An 11,864-nucleotide genomic window follows, 5' to 3' on the forward strand; every position below is an offset into this window, starting at 1 on the left:
ATGTAAGAAGAGCAGTGGATTGATAGAGATCTTTTAATACTGATATATTGCAATGGGGAATTGTGCCAAACAGAAGGTTCGTGTCTGTGGAAGTTATCTTTACCACTACCCTATTTACCCAGTTAAGCTTTCGCTGACAAGTTGGTGGTTGGAACTAGCACTTCACGACATGCATTCATAAAAATCCATGTGTGGTCAGCAGTTCCTTTTAGTAACCTATAATGTTTAACAGCAGCTGACGTAAGAGGAAGTCTGTCTGAATACATATCTGTAACACTGTATTAAAGTCAAATGAAGATGAAGATGAAAAGTCAATATTTATTAAATAAAACAAGCACCGAGTAACAGGCAAACAGCACGAGACAGTGTGCTAGGCACAAACAATACCGGACGCTGAACTGAATGACTTTAATAGGGGAGTGCGGGGCACAACCTAATGTGGGGTTAAATGTAACACAGACCTTTTACATAGTTAGTGAGGGTCAAGCAGGTTGTGTTTCCACTCTTTTTCTCTCGCTGCTAGAAGACGGTCTCCCGTAGATTTGTGGAAAGTTTTGATAAGATTTCGTGAAGATACTGGACAAAGAGTGTTTTGACACCATGCAAGTAAAATTCGGTTTCTGAGTTGGGTGTGTACGTCACCAAATCTAACTTTATATTACCTTAATCACTATCTTGTTGGCTAATACATAGCACCATTTTAAAACATGTCAGCAACTCCTAGGAAATGTTAGCTAGGCTTAAGGTATAGCACTTTCAAAGCATTGTTCTTTATGGAACCTTATTAAAAGGGTTCTATTTATAACCAAAAACGATTCTGCTATTGTTACAAGCCAAAGAACCCTAATTTGGTATTGTGTAGAACCTTTTTTTTCTTGAAGGTGCAGTATGTAATATTGGCAGCTAGTGGTTGAAATGGGTACTGCAGTCCAAATTAAAAATATTGGGAGAGTGTTGTTCCCCCGCCCCATCCTCCTCAGACTCAATGCTCATGCGAGTTGCCAGATTGAGGACGCAATACGAATGAGTGCAATTCATAATACAAGATGTCGAGCCTTACACTGTGTGTTGATGAGCTGATTTATCCGCGTTTTAATATGTGTCTGCTCATAGAGCTTATTATGGATGCCGAGGATTTTAAGGCCTGTCAATCATCTTGTCACTGTTAAAATCCTCCACGTTTAATTTAATTTCATGTCTTACCATATCGGAGAGAAATGCAGTAGCACGTTGATCTGCAGTCGCGGAGAACTCTCCTCATATTAATGATATGCATTTAAAAGTTAATGGCCAAACGTATCTTTATAAAAGTCCACATTGTTATTGCAGATTAAATATAACACAGATAACATTAAATATATATATTTTTTTATCAGGTTAAACTTTGATTAGTCACTCAAACCTTTTTTGAAACCTCTCACTGTCGGTCACACATATCCACCATGTTTTGTAGTTTTTTAACTTTTTTTTACTTGTGTTTGTAGTTTTGAACTGGATCCTCCAAAGCGCAATGGGTTGTGGGCAATATTAGCTGTTATAGTGAGCACGGAAATAGTAGACCATCCGGGGATTTCTGGCATACTCTTTTCAACATACTATGATTTAGGACACACTTATTTTAATCTCACATACTGTTTAGGATGGATAGTATGGACATTGAGACACAAGGACTGTGTTTTATGGCAACTGGCAACCTGGGGTGTTGAAATACTACTGGGTAAATTGGCAGTGGGTGGAATCACACAGACGAAAACAAAAACAGACATTCCCGAAACACACATTTCAAAGTAGAATAACTGGCTTCTCTTTTTCAGTTGAGCTTAGCTGTTTTAGTTGAAATGACCACACCCACTTCAAACACTTTGGCACCCTGTTGCAAAAGTGAATTCAAATTGATAACCAGACTCCAGAGAATCTTTCTGCACAGGTTTGATTCTGATCAAGCAAAAAACCTAAGACTAGGGCCCTGTTTACACGAGAACGCTCGCGGGTGAAAACGTAAAAATATTTTATCAGATGTGCCTTTCGTTTAGACGGCGACGGCGTTTTTGGGGCTTAAAAACGCAAAAAAGTGAAACCACCCTCCAGAGTGGAAATCTTAAAAACGCTCCACCGTCGCGTTTCCGTCTAAACGGTAAAAACGCAAAAGTCTGCTAGACAGTGAAGGCACCGATCAGTGCTTCACATTGCCACCTAGCCGCCTGGAGTGCATACTACATTGAATTCACACACTTTTGCGTCACCGTATGCACGCAGATTTCCCCCCCATAACGCTCATCTAAACGCAGAATAAAAAAGTGATCACTTATGCGTTTTCTCTTCAGATCATTTCCGTGTAAACGTAGCCTAGCTCTCAAAAGTAGTTTTTAAAATAAATCTGACAATTTCACCAGGATGACATCAAATCCCATATGCTTTCCATCAAGCATTCCAATGATTTAAGACACTTGAGCTGGTGACAAATGGTTTGAGTTCTGAGCCATTACATACTTTTGATCACAGTGGCAGGTCAATTGGGGTGAGCCTTGACACAGGGTGGGTACTACAATCCCTCAAAGTTTCAAGTTCTTGAAATTCTATCAATTACAATAGGGTTTCAGCATTACACACTTAAACCCCCATAATAAAGCAAAAGCATCCAGTAAGCACCAGAAAGGTTATGTTATTGAAATGCCCTTTAGTGTTGCAATATGCCCCCCCACATAGGCCAGTAGAAATAGGCTTTTTGTGGTGCATATCTGAACAGAAACCATGTAAACTGAATAAATATGTTTAAGTGTAGCATTTGTGCTAGTAAAGACAACAAAAAAACTAATGCATTAACATTTTATTAAATCACCAGAAGTCACATGACATTTCCAGTTATTTTTGGCCATAGCCATATTCTTTAACGTTGATGGGGCCGACAGATGCTCTTTCCCAGCTTAGATCTGAGGAACAAATGATTAGTGAGAACTAAATCCATGTATGACAACAAGTTATCAGAGTTAATCCAAACCTGTAAGCAGTTGATCACTTCCACTTCTGATGCTACAAGTAGTGTCACAGCAACCACACACCTGGTCAGAACCATCTGCAGACACCCACCTGACAAAACCCTCAATTAAAGTTAAAGCAACCAATTCACTTGTACACTTATCTAGCAAGCAACATACCCATTAGCAGAGAATGAACAAGCTTTCTGTTCAGAACTCGGAAAGGTTGCCACCTTCAAAATGCATGTGATGTAGACCTGCAGAGACAATTGTTTGTACACCATGGCAGCATATCATACAAATAGTTACACAAGACATACATACCAGCCCACTGTCTGCTTGCTGGAACCTGAACGCCTCTAGCTGAAACCCTAGCTTATCACTTTGAGTCCGTGGCATAAAGTGAGACGTGGAACCTGTAAGCTTGGCATCAACCAGGCACCTGTGAACAGAACCCAATTAGAAGTCACGCAACCCTTCTGGAAGCTGGGATACATGAGGTAGCACCTCTTACCCATTATTATCAATAAAGGAGTATCTGGGGACAGAAGCAACATCAGGGACTGCAGTAGCCACGCAGCTGTCCACAAACACACGGACAGGAACATGGCTGTACAAACTCACTGATGCTTCAAGATTTATCATGTCACCCAGGAAGTACTGGTTAGAAGGTCTCTCAAGTCTCCAGTCATCTGCAAAGAAAAACAAGTCTTAACACAGATGATTCACAAGCATATACAAATCTGTTTGGGCTACACCAACCAGTCATGAGCTTGAGGGAGAAGACAAAGACTTCCTCTGCAACCTTAATTGAGGCATATGGGATCCAAGTGGGCATTAAGGTGACGCCGCTCACATTGTGTGTTCTGTAGGGGGAGATAAACAAGCGGTCATCTCTTGCCCATGAACAGCAGGATTAGAACATCCAGTGAGCCTGAATTAATTGAATCCTCACCTTGGATAATGACACTCGATACCAACCACCGCACCACTGCTCCTGACAATAGGAACACCATATGAAGCCTCTTGTGGGGTGTAGATAATGTTGAACCTATAGACAAGCTCATCCTCAGTCACCTAAACAGAAAGGTTAATAGAAGAACAGTCACATGGACGGTTCACAATACCTATGATTGTCACAACAGAATTACCTTACCATTGATGTGCTGCTACATCCATGCAGTTCAGACTCAAAGATCAGCACTTGAGCAGAAGAATCCTCTCCAGTTGCAGTACAGCCTCCCAGTGTAAAACCAGAGGACAACACTGGGTGCCCAGTCCCAAAGAAGTCCTTCATTACTTCCACATATACCGAATTCTCTCCACACTGAGCAGCTACACTGTTGGCAGGGACAGGATAAGGCAACTCAAAAGGAACATCTGGTTGCTGTGGTTCCTCTGGTAGACTTGGAAAGCTCCACGTCAGTTTCGCCACTGGACCCTGCAACAGCTCTTTTAACTGAACACCCATAAGATCTTGAGAAGATGTTCCAAAGTCAGTCCTGACTGGTGTCTGGACAGGAAACGGAGCAGGAAACCTTTGTGGTGCAAATACAGCATTACTGGGAACCAGTGCAAGAATAAACACCAATCCAAATCCAACCTGCCAAAACCCCATTATTGCCAAGCTTGTTTCAATGACACATTAGGGTGCTACCATCCAAATTTATGCAGATGTAAATCAGAATGGCTCCACCTCTCTCGTGACAAGCATAATTTTTCTCTTCACCTGCCAATTTACTCAGTCAATATAACACAGGTGAAAGTCCTTGATTCTAAATGAAGTACCATATAAGGGCATGTTATTAGCTAAACCAAATAATTGCTTATTTGAAAAATGACAGATCAATTCCCTAAAACACAAACAACCCCAAGTCTTTTTGTGTCTTCCTTTTTTATTAATTCAGAAACATGGCCACTCACAGAATTGTACACTATTCAAAATAATAAAGTTTCGAATTTTTGAAGTTTAGATTGTAACAAATGTTCTTCCCTCACATCAACAGCAATCTTCACAAGGGACTGAAATGGAGAAATTTAGTTCAGAACCAAAGGTCAAATGCAGGATCATAACATTATTTTATTATTGATTCACTGATATGTTTTCTCCACATTACAACTGTTATGTTTAGGTTGATCAGAGTGTTTGTGGATTCAATGTAGACTTCATTCGTTCTTGAACTATAGCCTACTATATGATGGTCAGCACCAAAAGACTATCTGAACACACAGTCTACTACACAAATTGAATTTAAAATATTAAAAGGTATGAACAAAAGACAAGCTCATTAATGAACATTAAGAACATAAAAAAATGTTGGTGTTTAAAGCATGTTTAACAAACTCTATAGATATTTATATCCAACTATTTCTATACTGAAAAACATGGCTAATGTTGTAAATCCAGATTACATTCATACACACATTCATACATGGGGTGAACGGGGCTAGCTGTAACACACATGGTATAAAACTTTCCACACATGGTTGCATGACAAAACTTGGTGTATTTACTAGTTGCCATATCAACACTATATAGATTTTTTTTTTTTTTTTTTTTTAAATGAAAAAAATCTTTGGAAGATATTACTGAACATTATTTAACCATAGCAAAAGTAGATTTCTCACTGAAGTTAAATTTTCATTTTTTTCATTTTTTTTTTAGTTTTTGTGTTAATTTAAAATTCGACAAATCTGATATTATTTTAATCTTATCTGTTATTTAACCAGCAGAAGACACTAGCAGGGTTTAAATTAGTTGCGCAGGTGGGCATTCCTTACTACCAGAGAAATTGTTTATCAGTGAAACTAGTGAGAGTCACATATGGGCCATACAGTAATTCAGATGGAATGTAAAGATTGAACGGTTGGATTGTTATCAGTTCTTGTATTTGTTGGTATGGGAGGATATGTTCCCAGGGTCATCTGTGGTTTCAACACTTTAGAATAAAAAAAAAAAACAGCAACATTTTAGGTTTTATGGGACTGAGCTTAAATTTACAGGACAAAATTATGTATTCCATTAAATTATATAAGGTTACTATTCCATAAAGTAATAAAACCTATTTTGAACTAACAATCAATGAACCGCTGGATTTGTATTTACCAGCATTAACAAAGATTAATAAATACTGTCACAAATGTAGGCTATTGTTCGTTCATGTTAATTTATACATTAACAAATGAGACCTTATCGTAAAGTGTTACCATTTTATCCCTGTTATTTTGAATGTTCAGCATAGCCCTAATGTTAGTGTAATTTTTCACAATTCCTACAAGCTGCAAGAATGTTTGTGGGAGCGGGCGGTAATGGTCAGAAATCCAGCGGGAGCAGGACTACAGAAACAATTCCCATGCAGGGCTCAGGACAGCCAGGAACCTTGAAGTTAGGATTGACGATCAGTTCAACTTCACAGAGCACATTGCTAGAACTGCCTGGTCCAGCAGGTCTGCCTAATACAACATTATAGGAAGATCAAGCCATTACTAGCATGCTACACAACCCAAGCCCAAGCTCTTGTTCCATCCAGGCAAGACTGTAATGCTCTCTTGTCAGGCCGTCCATCATGTGCTGTCAAACCTCTGCAACTGATCCAGAATACAGCAGCGAGTGTTCTTGAAGGAGCCGAAGAGGGAACCTCACATAAACTTGCACTGGTTGCCACTCGCATCAGATATAAAGCACTGATGTTTGCCTACAGAACAACCACTGGCTCTAAACCCCATACCTAAACTTATACTTCACATTAATGTGTCCTCCAGAGATGTACTCATTTATGCCGAGAGCAGTGTATGGCACTATTTGCATTCAGTAAAATCAGAAATGAATACATGTAGGTGGGTAACATGAGACCACATTTTTGTCATGCCATTCATCCACATTTCAGTTTTATGTTCTCAGTTGTTTCAGTTATGCGACTGGAAATCTCAGCAACCTATACACTTCCACACTCAGTAAGATTTTGAAATGTTTTTAAAAGAAGTCACTTATGCTGAATCAAGGCTGCATTTATTTGATCAGAAATACAGTAAAAATGGTAACATTGTGAAAAATGATTACAATTTAAAATGTTTTCTATGAAACATAAATATTTTGTAATGTTATAAATGTCTTACCTGTTACTTCTGATTCATTTAATTTATCCTTGCTGAATAAAAGTATTATTTTCTTTAAAAAAAAAAAAATCTTACTGACCACAAACTTTTGAATGTGTACAAGTCAAGATGAACATGTCTATGTAATCATTTGTGTGTCCTTTTAATACAACACTCAGATATGACTGCACCAATCACCTGTATTCAATTACAATTTATTTCCCATATAAAAAAATAAGCATCAAGATGGAAGAATACACTATGGTCTCGTGACCTTCGCACACAAAACTAGAAATTACATTTTAAGTGACAAAATCAATGACAAAATCAGCTTTAGGTTTAACAGAAATAAAGCATTCATGGCTGAACTAGATAATAATCAGAATGTTATGTGTAAGCCTGAAACTCATGTACTCAAAAAGCATGAAAAATGACTGACATATCAAGTCATGAGCTTTTTAACTACCATAAAGAGAATGCTGATCATAATGTCGTTCTTCAGCAGACATCTTTAAAAGCATTTTCTACTGTTTCTTTTAAATACCCTTACAAGTTGTAATATGGATCCACTGGAGGCAAGTGTAAAGGAGAACCCAAGTGCAGTTTATTTTAACAAAAAAAAAAAATGAAACAAACAAGGCGTGGCATGAAAACAAAAGCATGAACTTTGCACAACAGCAGACTACAGGAAACAATACTTGACAAAGACACATGGCAAACATGAGGGCTTAAATACACAGACTAATGACAAAACAAGGGACACCTGTGAACAATGATCAGACAATTAGCCAATGACAAGACATGGCAGGATCACATGACAAACAGGGAATCACATGACAGACATGGAAACAAGACATGACACAGAAACATGACAAGAACAAACCCAAAACGTGACAGAATCCCCCCCTCTAAGGGTGGCTCCCGACACCCAAACAAAAGAAAAAAAATTCAAGGAGGGTGGTGGAGCGGTGGCGGTCTTGGGGGAGGGATGGTGGGCCAGGCGTGGCAAGGCGTGGGCGGACCTGGGTCGTGGCAAGGCCAGGGCGGATCCGGCTGTGCAGGAGGCCAGGGCGGATCCGGCTGTGCAGGAGGCCAGGGCGGATCCGGCTGTGCAGGAGGCCAGGGCGGATCCGGCTGTGCAGGAGGCCAGGGCGGATCCGGCTGTGCAGGAGGCCAGGGCGGATCCGGCTGTGCAGGAGGCCAGGGCGGATCCGGCTGTGCAGGAGGCCAGGGCGGATCCGGCTGTGCAGGAGGCCAGGGCGGATCCGGCTGTGCAGGAGGCCAGGGCGGATCCGGCTGTGCAGGAGGCCAGGGCGGATCCGGCTGTGCAGGAGGCCAGGGCGGATCCGGCTGTGCAGGAGGCCAGGGCGGATCCGGCTGTGCAGGAGGCCAGGGCGGATCCGGCTGTGCAGGAGGCCAGGGCGGATCCGGCTGTGCAGGAGGCCAGGGCGGATCCGGCTGTGCAGGAGGCCAGGGCGGATCCGGCTGTGCAGGAGGCCAGGGCGGACCAGACAGCTCAGGGGACCATGGCGGCGCGGCCTCCATAGTCCTTTCAAGGACCTTTTCTTGGGGACAGCCATGTAGACAGCTATAGTGTTATGGGCTGGAACAGTCAACGGCTCAAGAACAGAAATGACATGAAAAGTCTCAGCAGTCGTAATGTGAACAGGCTCTGGCTCGGCAGACGTGACGTGAACAGGCTCTGGCTTGGCAGACGTGACGTGAACCGGCTCTGGCTCGGCAGACATGACGTGAACTTCAAATGTGTGCACCGACCACACACACCATATGGCTGTGGCCATAATTGTTAGTGTAGCCATAACTGAGGACTCAAGATTAGTGGCGGCCATCTCTGCTGAGGGCTCAGGTTCAGGCGTGGCGGCGGCCATCTTGTCAGGAGACACAGGCTTGGCGGTGGCCATCTTGTCAGGAGACACCGGCTCGGCGGCCGACGTGGCGTGAACAGACTCAGACTTGGCAGGCATGACGTGAAGAGACTCAGGCTTGGCAGATACTGTGGGTTTGTGGGGCTTCTCCTCAAAACCCACAGTAAATGAGGAACCGCTCAATAATAGAGCATAATCCATGTATTGTTCAAGTGAGAAGTGAATTTTTCAATTTTTCATTTTTCATAGTCCATAGCGCAAAGGTTCGTCTAATCCATGTCTAAAAATGTCCTTGAGTGCTACATCATTAAAATCTACCTTGTGACAGAGTTCGCAAAAGTCCTTGACATAATCCTCTATGGTCCGGTTGTCCTGACGAAGACGAAGGAGGTCAACTGCTGGGTTCATAGTTTAGGTCAAGTATTCTGTAATATGGATCCACTGGAGGCAAGTGTAAAGGAGAACCCAAGTGCAGTTTATTTGAACAAAAACAAAACATGAAACAAAAACATGGCGTGGCATGAAAACAAAAGCATGAACATGAACTTTGCACAACAGCAGACTACAGGAAACAATACTTAACAAAGACACATGACAAACATGAGGGCTTAAATACACAGACTAATGACAAAACAAGGGACACCTGTGAACAATGATCAGACAATTAACCAATGACAAGACATGGCAGGATCACATGACAAACAGGGAATCACATGACAGACATGGAAACAAGATATGACACAGAAACATGACAAGAACAAACCCAAAACGTGACACAAGTATTCATCATACTTGAACAGCAGCTTAATCAAAAGCTGCGTTGCTCCGTTTCCACTCAGGATCCTTCAGCCCTCTACTACCCGTTTCAACATAGATCCCAAGCCACCTTTAGCCACTTGTAGAGGCGTCATCTTTTCCTTTTAACACCATTTTTGCTCATTTTGGCCTTCATAAATATAATTGTTTTTACATAATCAATTGGAAGAGACAAACCTTAACTCTTAACTCTATTGTGTATTTCGGATGCAGTCCCGTATCATAACCTCATCATCTGCAGAGAGAAATTGTCACTCAGAATACACACATAATGAAGGATGTAAAGACATCATATATAGAGAGCATCGTAAAGATATTTCACTGGAACTTCATTACATCTGTATCATGTTTTTGCTACAATTTGCCATGTCAATAAAAAGTAAAGTACCTAATTGACACAACATTCTTTTTTAATATGTAAAACCCAAACAGAGGCAACAAAATATTATAAGACCAGGCAGATAGAGGCCTAAAAAAACAATATTCATAAATAATATATACAAATAATGTTAATAAAAATAATATGAAGAATACTAATATTAATGAAAATAAACTATTATTAAAAAGCTTATTTATAACACAATAAAACTATTTTTTTACACAGTGTAGTTGTAGCACAGTGTTAAGCCGCCAAGTGTACAACGATAATGAAATGAAAACAGGGAGCCACACAACTTTTCAGGTTTGAGTATTTATTTTGCCACATTTAACTTTGTTGGACTTTCACAATGTTGGAATTTAAATGTCAAACTTAAAGTATGATTTTTTTTCACATTTGTTAACTATGCATTGATCACTTGTTTTTTATTAAAAAGCCTGTTTTTCATGCAATAAACCCTTTAAAATGTGATTTTGAGCTCGTTTTTATTTTTATTACTGTTATTATTAATAATAATAATTGTGCATGCAGCTGCCACACACAAATATAATTCAATAGCAATCACAATGTTTGATGATTTTATTGCAAAACTGTGCAGCCCTTTCATATATCTCTATCTATCTATTGATCCAGAATGGAAAGATGTTTGGATGAGGGATGGATGTATAGATATCTAACTATACAGTAGCCTACAAACAATATCAAACTACAGATAAAATAGTACTGAATTATGTGTGTTACAACTAACCCCTCTGTCTGTTACAATTAACCCCGCATATGGGGTAAGTTGTAACATTTGCACTTCTGTCACTTTCAGTGCAACTGTACGAAAATGGTCGGTCCAACAAAAAAACTTTAAGTGTTCATTTGTAGCAGAGATGTGTTATGTTGCTTGTGAAAAAAAAAGAGAAAGATTAATCTAACTTATTTTGGTTTTGGCTCAATTATTAAAAAAATAATTGTGTTAGGTTGTGCCCTGCACTTGGCCAATGAACTCAATGACAACAGGGCTGCGTTCAGCCCCGACAAAACGTTGCACAACGTTTTTTAAACAGAAACGGTGATGCGTTGAACACACTGTTCTGATGACGCAAGAGTTGCAACTATGGCAGCTGAGAAGGCCATTCTTTGTATTCTTTGTGAAGAATTTTCGGAGCCTGATGAGTCGGTATAAATATGTGTTTAACCCTCTGGGCTTCTTCGTAAATGGGTCACACTTAGCTTCCTCCCGATCAAAAACGGACGAAGCCTTAAAATTTAACTTTATTTTTTCCCAGGATAACCAATCAAATATATTTTTGTTCTATAATATTTTCTGATTATTATTTAGAATTTTTAGAGTTTTTTATGATACTTTGCATTAATTATATAATTTTTATGAGCTATTTTTTCCATTAGAATTAATATATATATATATATATATATATATATATATATATATATATATATATTTTTTTTTTTTTTTTTCTTTCAATAAATGCAACATTTCACATCAAAATAGAGTGCAGGCCTAAAAAAAAAATTTCTTCAAGTGAGAAGAGCGCCATCTAGTGGCTTCAAAATATATAGATGTGTCATGTCCTATAACCGCCTATAGGCTGCCTATAGCTTTTTTATTTATTTATTTTATTTATTTATTTTTATTCCCATTCGGAAAGAAAAAAATTAATTACTAAGCAACCACTGAATGGAACAACACAAATTATATATCAT

The 11,864-nt window shown here is 39.6% G+C and overlaps 1 protein-coding gene across 1 annotated transcript; it reads right to left on the reverse strand.

Moving 5' to 3' along the window:
* Positions 1–2,804: 2,804 nt before the first annotated feature.
* Positions 2,805–4,608, reverse strand: LOC311095526 (zona pellucida sperm-binding protein 3-like). Its single transcript, XM_084134060.1, has 8 exons — positions 4,132–4,608; positions 3,931–4,052; positions 3,738–3,841; positions 3,490–3,667; positions 3,300–3,417; positions 3,156–3,232; positions 2,999–3,087; positions 2,805–2,930 (listed from the first exon to the last, which is right to left on the reverse strand). Exons 1-8 carry the CDS (start codon positions 4,591–4,593, stop codon positions 2,863–2,865), a joined length of 1,218 nt encoding a protein of 405 aa, XP_083990186.1. The 5' UTR covers positions 4,594–4,608; the 3' UTR covers positions 2,805–2,862.
* Between the last annotated feature and the right edge of the window lie 7,256 nt (positions 4,609–11,864).

Source organism: Abramis brama (genome assembly GCF_963993115.1).
Source record: "Abramis brama genome assembly, chromosome: 13".
In the NCBI taxonomy this organism is placed as follows: Eukaryota; Metazoa; Chordata; class Actinopteri; order Cypriniformes; family Leuciscidae; genus Abramis; species Abramis brama.

Coding starts and splice junctions, on each gene's coding strand:
- LOC311095526 (XM_084134060.1), bottom strand. CDS start 4,593: ATGGGGTTTTGGCAGGTTGGATTTGGATTGGTGTTTATTCTTGCACTG. Junction 3,668..3,737: donor CTCCCTCAAGCTCATGACTG/GTTGGTGTAGCC, acceptor TTTTCTTTGCAG/ATGACTGGAGACTTGAGAGA. Junction 3,233..3,299: donor AGCAAGCAGACAGTGGGCTG/GTATGTATGTCT, acceptor TTGTCTCTGCAG/GTCTACATCACATGCATTTT.